We start from the raw sequence: 9,415 nt of genomic DNA, 5'->3' as shown, positions 1-9,415 counted from the left end.
AGAGAAGAAGAAAAAGGGAAATAAAAGAATATGTATGATCATGCCTAAAATGTGACTTGCATGGAAAGAACCCCCTTTAAAAAAAAAGTAAGAGAGGAAAAATTACAGTTAACACATCCTTTAGACCCTCCCTCGCCTCCTCCACCCCTGAGCTACCCCCACCCAACCCCATATCTGAATCCTCCTGAACAACTGAAAGCAAAATCCAAATAGGAGAGAGAGAGAGAGAGAGAGAGAGAGAGAGAGAGAGAGAACTTCATCAGCCATCCCCTCGCTATCTGCTTTGAATGCTTACAAGGGGTGTGCCTGGAAGAAAATGAATACAAATCTGCGATTGATTTTCATAATGTTTCTGCGGTGTTTGAAAACCAATCGTTTGAACCTCTGAGATCTTACCTAAGTGAACCACTCCTACGCTTCTAAGTGCTCCAAACTGATATATGACAATATCTACTTTGGATCACGTGTCCTGGAGAGAGCGACTAAGACGGATAGCGCGTCATCTCGCCTTCCCAAATTTTTCCCCCTCTGCACATCGGATCCAAAACATCTATCTATAGGAGCAAGAAAAGGAGAAAGATGTTTAACTCAGTGAACCTAGGAAACTTCTGCTCCCAGTCGCGCAAAGAGCGGAGTGCTGACTTTGGAGAGCGAGCAGGTTGCGCTTCCAATCTCTACCTCCCCAGCTGCACCTATTACGTCCCAGAATTTTCAACTGTGTCATCTTTCTTGCCACAGGCCCCCTCTCGCCAAATCTCCTACCCTTATTCCACTAACCTCTCTCAAGTGCAGCCAGTGCGAGAGGTCTCCTACGGGCTAGACCCCTCGAATAAATGGCACCATAGAAGCAATTACGCCTCGTGTTATTCCGCGGAAGATCTGATGCACAGGGATTGCCTCCCGCCTTCCACCATGACCGAAATGCTAATGAAAAACGAAAGCGTATACAGCCACCACCATCACCCCAGCTCCAACCACCCGGCGTCCACGGGCTTCTACTCCAGCATGAACAAAAACAGTGTCCTCCCGCAAGGCTTCGACCGGTTCTTCGAAAACGCCTACTGCTCCACCGAGAACCCGCCCGAGACCTGTTTGCAGAAGACCGAGAGCAAGCTGGAGACCGACTCCCAGCCCACCGCGCTGTCATCCCGCGGCGACCAAGGCGTAGACCCGGAAGACGAGGAAGAAAACACCAACCCGGGCTCTTCAGCTTCATCCTCCTCTGTCAACAAGGAAGGGAGCAAAACCAGCAACTCGAGTAGGTAGAGAAAGCAGTAAATGGAAAGGTTAAGGGACTAGCCCGCTGTTTTGTCGGTCAAATTTTATGTGGAGTTTTATAAGCATTCAAAGGATTTTATTATAACCTACAAAGCTCTTTCTTGCAACGAGAAGAATTTTTACGATGGGAAAGGCTCTTTGAGAAAAATGGAGATGTTAGGCGCAGACACAGTATCTCAGAGTCTGTGAAATTTTAAAAGCACACCATGGTGACAAATATTAACTTTGATCATGAACTTACATGAGCATTTTAAAAGGATTTGGTCCCGGGCTTCTGAGGGTAAAAGGCAATTGGGCAGAACACTGCTCTTGCTTCCTGTCCTCGCGAGGAGGCACTGAGAGATGCACGCGAGCGAGCGAGGGGGGGTGGTGGTGTTATTTTTTCCCCTTATTGAAAATGCATGCAGAAATTCAAATATTGCTATGAATGTGGGGAAAGGGAATGCAACGTTTTCATGTCCTCAGTGCATCCTGTGTTGTTGTTCTTGCTCTTGTTGTTGCTTTTCTTCCTGCAAATTGCATTGCTTAGGCGTAGTTCTTTGGGTGATTTCTTTTCAAATAGACAATGCTTATTTTGCTATTAAATGTGTTTATCACACACACACACACACACACACACACACACACATTTTAAGTATATTTTAATATACTCAGATGCCTTTAGATATTCATATATAAGTGGGTTTATTTTCATTTTTAAAGCAACAACAACAACCTTAAATCGAAGCAACTGTTCAAGTAAATGCATCATGGATGTTTATTTATTTTTTCATTCATAGGTGAATGGAACGCTAAGTCCTGCGTGAACTTACACACCCACACACACACACAGGCGCGCGCACACGTTGTATTTGCAATTCTGTTTGCTGCCTTGGGAAACACATTGCTTCCCTTTTTTTTTTTGACTGCTCAGATATGTTGCTTTGATTCTCTCTCTGTGTGTATGTGTGTGCTGAATGTATTTGGAGGGTGGCGTTCCCGATAATCAAAAACTTATGCAGAGCAGAATTCTGAGCCCTCATAGTTCTAACGTTGCTCCTGCTAACTCTGTAAGAAAGGCGGCAGATTTGCAGTTTGAACGTGTATGCTTCCCAGCTGCTTCGCCGGCTTCCTTCCCCCCAGCAGTTATTGTTGATTATTGCACTCAGGAATCCCTTTGGAAAAGCCCCCCAAAACAGGGGAAAATGATCATGGGCTGGAAACAGGAAAGGCTGTCTTCATGGCTGTGTTGTGGTACACATGTCTGTTAGGATGTTACACATGGCCGTAGGATGTGCTTCCAGATGGGTGTGCATGTGAGAGAGAAGCTATGCATTTGAGCTCTTGGTGATGGGGGGGGGGTTATTGGGGCTCTGTTGTGTCATTTGCTTAGTTATTTTCACTCCCTCCTGGTTATATTTTTCTCCCTCCCTCCCCCCTAAAGGTGCCCCCCGCACAAGAAAGAAGCGATGTCCCTATTCGAAATTCCAAATCAGAGAGCTAGAGAGAGAATTTTTCTTCAATGTCTACATAAACAAAGAAAAAAGGCTGCAGCTGTCCAGAATGTTGAATCTCACTGATCGACAAGTTAAAATTTGGTTTCAGAACAGAAGGATGAAAGAAAAAAAACTAAGCAGAGACCGCCTGCAGTATTTCTCTGGAAATCCCTTGTTGTGAACCTCTTTTGTATATTATATATACATATCTATATATATATATATAAATAAAAAAATAAAAAATACATCCTCTGCTAGTTGAAGTATTCTGTGTATGAAGAAGGGAAGTTGCAAGCACGGTTTGACTGTGGAGTCTTCAAGCAACCCTCAGAGTTTTCAACCTTCTCCGTCCTTCCTTATATCTGTATGTTTGGGACCTGGTTCAGGGTTATACACTTTTCCCGATTACCTAAACGTTGAAAGGACTTGAATACTGTATGAACTTTTAATTTAACGTTTAGTCTTGAAGAAATGGAATTATTTTTATCATCGGTGTTTTGTTTTGTTTTGTTTTGTTCAGTTCATCTTCATCATCATCATCATCATCATCTATGTTCGATGGAGGAAACTACAGTGCTGTGTTCACGACAGTATGCACCTACTTCTCCTTATTTTGATATACAAGTTGATGATGCATCTACGCAAAAGCACCTCCCAAAGTCTTCGGTTGGGAGGAGGGCTTTGTCTGAGTGTGCGTGCAGATGTGTGTGTGTGTGTGTGTGTATCTACCCACACGTGTTCATCCGTGCACACGCACTCCACTCCATTAGGGTTCCACTGCTGTACATGCCAAGGACTGTTGTTCATTGAAATCTAATTTAAATAACCTGTCCAAGAATTGGTATCACTATAAGGATGTGATTTCCATTGATTCCCTCATGTATCTTTTATATATTCATATTCTATGCAGTCCCAGGTTTGATTTTTTTTCTCTTTCTTTCTTCCCCTCTTTGCATCTGGAGAGAGGGTAGGGGTGGGGGATGGGCGGGGGGGGGGAGAAATGGGGAATGGACTACAATAAATTCGCAATAACTGTCTCTTAAATGGTATGTAAATGCTTTTTTTCCTTTCTTTCCTGGACGTGGGAGACCAAACTGCAGCAGCAAGAACAAGAACAACAGTAACAACCACAATTATAAATAAATCTTTGTGTATGTAAAGAAGTGAATCCCGGGAAACTCTGTGAAATTCTGTGGCAAATAAAGACATTTCAAGCTGTTCTACATTATGATTTTATTTGACCATTTTATTAGTATTTCCCTCTTAAAAGACTCATTGCGGTCAACGTGGCATGGACTTTCCTATGGCCAAATGGTTAAATTGTGTGTGTGTGTACCTACGCATGCATATATATATATATATATATATATATACACGCACACATACGTATGCGATATGATATAGCCAAATTAATATGAACCTTCTGCGTTTAACTAGACATTTGTTGTGGAGTTCATTGTTTTCATCATTGCATTCAAATTTATAGGAATTTCTTGGCCCAATAATACAGCCCTGTGCTTGGCTCCAGATGTCTTTGTCTGTTTTCCCAATGTTGTTAATCTTTTTATTTCTTTTCCCTTTTCCCCCACCCCACCCTGGAAGAGAAATATATTGCAATATGCTGAAATTGGTGCTTAATGAGCAATATTGCAACGTGCTTTTCCCCCTTTTTCTTTTTAAAAAGCACAACTAATGTGATGTCTGCTAATGAGCGCATCTCTGATTGCAAACACAAAAGAAGCGGAAATTTTCGTAATGTCAAGGATAAAGTACCTCCCCCTCCCCTTTTGCCTCTTGCAATGCACAAATGCAAAGTCAAGTACTTAATTCCTTCTCTTAAACAAAAACAAGTTCAACTCACAGACATAGGGACAGAAGCGCAGTTTTACGTGTACAACTCCTCCCTCCGTTAAATAAATGTAATTTTCTTCACAGTGATAAAAAAAATGCGCAGGAAGACGCTTTCACTAGTTGAATGTATTTTTTTTAATTTTGTGTGGTGGTGGAGAATATAAGAATTCTGAATGGTCAGTCTGTCTCCTACTCTAAATCTACCAATTCATTCTTGACGAATCCTCGTGTTACTCACATTTGGTGTCTGAAGGTATCTCTAGCTTAAAGGGCAAGCAGTAACAAAATTATATTCTCCTTCACAGGCAATGTGAGTTCCTCACGGGTTGCTTCTAAATGCAACCATTTGCAATGCAAATACTTTGATGTTGCTTTTGCGGTTTGATTTGTCAGCTATGGGGAAACCCACAAAAATGTGCTTCGTTTGCAAGAAAAGAGGCAGAGAGAAAAGAAACTTTAGCTTCCTTGATAGATCCATCTTCCAGTTCGCCATGATGCTATCTGAAAGGGTTATGTTAACAGGAATGTTTCTCATTAGAAGAGATGAGGGGAAAAGATTATGTATAATAATAGGGGTATGTGCGTGTTTGTATATAAACAGACATACAGACATATACATACACGGGATGGAAACTGCTTTATTTTTGCATTTATCTGTTTTTCTCCCTTCTTCCTCCTGGTGCGTGTGTGTGGTGGTGCGGTTGTTCCCTGAAGAGTCTGGCGAATACGGATGTAGGGCCTATAACCTCCCTCTTCCTTGGATTAGACAGTCAAGGTCTACTGTAAATATGTCCTTGTCATGGGCGATTCTTTGGTTTGTGGTGCCCAGAGCACAGAAGGGTGTGGGAAGTGCCATGGAACCCAAGGTGGATCAGAGAAGGTCCGAAACAGCCCTTAGGAGTGGAGCCAAAACCACCCCACTCACACGCGGGGGATACGGAGGAAACAAAATGGCGCATCTTTCTGATGGGGGAGAAAGGCGCCCGCCTCTCTTTAATGGGCGACTTCTAAACTTTTCCAAGGTTAGGGGGAAACTTAAAACGTAGGTGCAATAAGGTGCACATCGCCAGGTCAGAAAGTCCAGTCAATACCCCGTGACTGCGGCCGTTGTCTGGACAAAGGGGGCGACTAGTCTAGACATTGTAATAAAGACTGCAGCACTAAACAGCTTAATTTTTCCTTAATTACCACCGTCTGGCCATAGAAAAAGACTTCCGCAGTAAATAGTAAACAAATAAGGGTGTCTTTGCTTAGCTTTCTTCCAGTCCCCCCCCCCCTTGCACACACACACACACACACACACACACACGCTCTGACTCCTAACTTTCCCCCTCTCCTGTCCTCTCCGCCCCCCCATCCCACCTCCTTTTCCACGTCTTTGGCTGGGGCTGCGACACAATGAAACTGGAGGCCTAGTTCAAAGTTTTCTCGAGCTAAAATGGAATGCCAGTTGTAAAATCCAAGTTTATAGACCATGTGGGACTTTACAAGGGTATTAAGCAGCAGTGCGAGGTAGGGATAACCCGTTAATGTTCTTCGGGGTTTTTCCTTTTTCTTTTGGAAGGGGACTATTTAGCTAGGGGAGTGAGGGGGTACCATTTAGGAGCAGGGGTGTCATTTTTTTAGCCTTCTGCCTCCCTCCCCTCACCAGAGTCGAGGCATCTAGCGGCAATATAGCCTAACAGCTAACTGTACTTTATACGCTAGCGTTATGTTGGTTGCATTGTGTTTAGGGGGGGGGGGGAGAGACGAAGAGATCCACAAGAACAACTACAAAAAAATGTGAATATATGATGTCTTTGAACTTCAATGGAGTCAAGTCCATCACCTTTAACCCTTTTGTAATAAACCGGAATCAGAAAGGCCTTCAGATTCTTTTTTCGTTTTTTTTTTAAATGTTCCCGCCTACTGAGTTAAGAGTCCAGCAGCAGGCGGCGATACGTGGGTGTGGGTTTGTGGGTGTGGGATACACACACACACACACACACACACACACACACACACTCATATGACACCCACTTGAATATATATGGACTCACGCATTACAAATACCGATTTCGAACCAAGCCTGGTGTTTATGGTACTTAATATTTAACTCAGTTGCTCAGCGATTTAATATTGCTAGAATATTAGAATTCTCTCTCTCTCCCTCTCTCCCCCCCCCTCTCTCTCCCTCTCTCTCTCACACACAAACACACACACCAGCACACATTCAAGCTTTATTATTGTTATAAACCTTTTGATATCTTAACGCATGGAAAGTTTTTATAACTTTGTTTGGCATAAAAGTTTTACAAGTGCCCCTCTCCTCTCTCCCTCTCTCTCCCCCCCTCCTTCTTTTCCTCCTCCCTCTAAATTCCTAGCACGCATTTGGGGCTTTGCATAAGACAACTTTATTTCTCGCTCGGAAGGTCCATCAGGATAAGGTCCTCTCCCTCATAGGCTGGGGATCTCGGTGTAAAGCCACGTTAATGGCACACAGGCTAATTGCGAAGGACCTCTCGGTGTGACGTGCAAACACACAGCTAAGCGAACCTGTTTCCTGTCCCCCTGCCTGGAATCCCTCCTTAACGTATTGGAAGCTGCTAGGAGGTGACATTGTTGGGAGATATAGCTCAGAGTGAGGAAGGTGAGGGGCGAGTTTTTTAATTGGATTCTGGGCAAGACTTCTTCTGTTTTAAAATGTTAATTGGAGTGCAAGAAATAAGTTCTCCCGTTTTGTTATTGTTGCTGTTTGTTGTTTGTTTGCGAAGTGCAAGCTGGTCCCCCCACCACAACCATCAGTGGGCACTAGAGCTGGGGGAGATGGAGATGTGTGCGCGTCCGGGTGTATTTCTGCGTGTGCCTGGCGTGGTTTGTGCAGGCTACAGCTTGTATGTTGAACATGGCTGTTCACGGGCATGCAGACCCACGCACCTCTCGGCAAGTGGTCCCAGCAGCCCAGAGAACACTCCTCCTCCTCTGAGTTCTGGAGTTGAGAAACATAAACTTGACTGTGCAGCCTGCTCGCCGGTGGCATCATGTAAATAAAGCAATTCTGTTAAGCAACCCAGCAAAAGAGCCGCCAGACCAATCGCCCTGGGCAAGGCTTTCCACCACCACTGGAGGTCCGCAAAGAGTTTGGAATTTGGGGCTCGGAAAGTTGGCCTCAATGGACCCTGGAGAAGCCTGTCGAGGAGAGAAAAGGGGCAGTGGCTTTGGCAAGTGGACTTGAAGCTCCTATCGCCTTGAGCCGGTCTTCTTCGCCTGGTTGTGGATTCGGGGAGGGGGGTGACTTTCGCCGCTCTGCTTGCAAGTAACTTCTGCAGGAGGCACCTCCGAGCCCCCGACGAAGAGAACCAGCCATGCCTGCGTGCCTGTAAATAAAATGCCCCCGCGACCCCCCATTTTGCTAGGGCGAGAGACTCTTGTGGGTCGTTAAGAGCAACCTCCCTCCCCTCCTCTCCAAAAGCATAATTGAATGTACGATTAATTTTGTCTCCTGCCTTTCTTTGCACATCTGATGGGCACAAAATTGGATAAAGGGGAGGTGGACTATGATAAGGCCTATTTTCCCCCCTTTTTAATATGGATTTGTGTGTGACTGCATTGGGAAATGGCATTGATGGAAATACAGCAAAAATAGCCCCCCATCCCTCCATACTTTCAATCCCCCCATTTAGATAATCCTTATATGAATCTGAAGTTTACTTTGAGAGCAAAATTGATCAGGCTTTCACATTATATCATGCACCCTCATTTTTGTTATATACCGTATTTTTCACAAAAACCACCCTTAAAATGGCGTCTCATTAAGGCCTCGTTTATACTCTTTTAATAAAGTTGCGAACTGTACGGATGTTCAACATATGTTAGACCTAAGCGGGTCTCTCTGCTTTTGATAACCACCGAATTACAACATGAAACCACAAGAATGTGGTTTGCAGCCTCGGAAGACTTTCGAATCTCTGCTGCAGCGAATGAAAATTGATCACGCTGTTGATAGGAGCCGTACAAAAAAAATATATGTATATGTATGTTTATTCTGGCGAAAAATAAAATAATAAAATGAACAATCAATGTTGTTTATGGACTGAAAGCAGAACAAAAAAAGACGCTTCTCTACGTGGTTAAAATTAAGTCGACAACATTTTAAAAGAGGCGATCTAAGCAATACATGTACAGACCCATTTGCAGCCATTCTTTTCAAACGTTTTTAATGTAAACCTTATGTCTCGGTTCAAACGATTGCTAAAATAATTGGATACCCTTGTGCCGATCGAGGTTTTTTTCACAGAAATTTCACCTTAAAAAATGAGCAGCGGCTGCGGCTGATATCAACATTACAACTAAGGATATGGTAGTGTGGGCGCTTGCATATATAACTAAACTCCCTGAAGCACTTATCGCTTCCTATTGAAAACACCTATGCTGAATTGTTAACTAATTGAATGAAATAGCATCCACACGTCGTGCCACAGATCTTTGGAACATAGCGACGCAGGATACAGACTTTGGATGGACTTATAGCCGAGGTTTTATTTGAACCGACGGCTTCTCGCTTTGGAGAAAGGATTCCAACACCTGTATCACTATTAATAAATTTTAACAGCCGAGGGAAAAACTAGGGGGGAAATACATATTTCGAAATAATCGGGAAATGTGTTTTTGCACATCTTATCCGATAGCCTGCACGGTTATATACTGCCATTGGAGGAAAGGCAGTTTCTCAGGTCTTTTGTCGTTAGTTTCTCTTAAAAACAGGTAATTAACTAATTCTGTGTATCCTAAAATTCTCTTTCCGCGCGTTTTTCTTTTTTCTTCCCCACTGA

General features: G+C 43.6%; 1 protein-coding gene across 1 annotated transcript; it reads left to right on the top strand.

Moving 5' to 3' along the window:
• The first annotated feature begins 219 nt into the window (after positions 1-219).
• HOXC11 (homeobox C11) lies at positions 220-3,694 on the top strand. The gene is made up of 2 exons (XM_081849049.1): positions 220-1,258; positions 2,702-3,694. The coding sequence occupies exons 1-2, from the start codon at positions 580-582 to the stop codon at positions 2,932-2,934; spliced, it is 912 nt and encodes a 303-aa protein (XP_081705175.1). The 5' UTR covers positions 220-579; the 3' UTR covers positions 2,935-3,694.
• The last annotated feature ends 5,721 nt before the right edge of the window (positions 3,695-9,415 follow it).

The sequence above is a fragment of the Podarcis erhardii genome (assembly GCF_964252035.2).
Source record: "Podarcis erhardii genome assembly, chromosome: 2".
NCBI classification, from domain to species: domain Eukaryota; kingdom Metazoa; phylum Chordata; class Lepidosauria; order Squamata; family Lacertidae; genus Podarcis; species Podarcis erhardii.
Note: the sequence above shows the minus strand (reverse complement) of the source record. Positions and strands in the feature narration are given on the sequence as shown.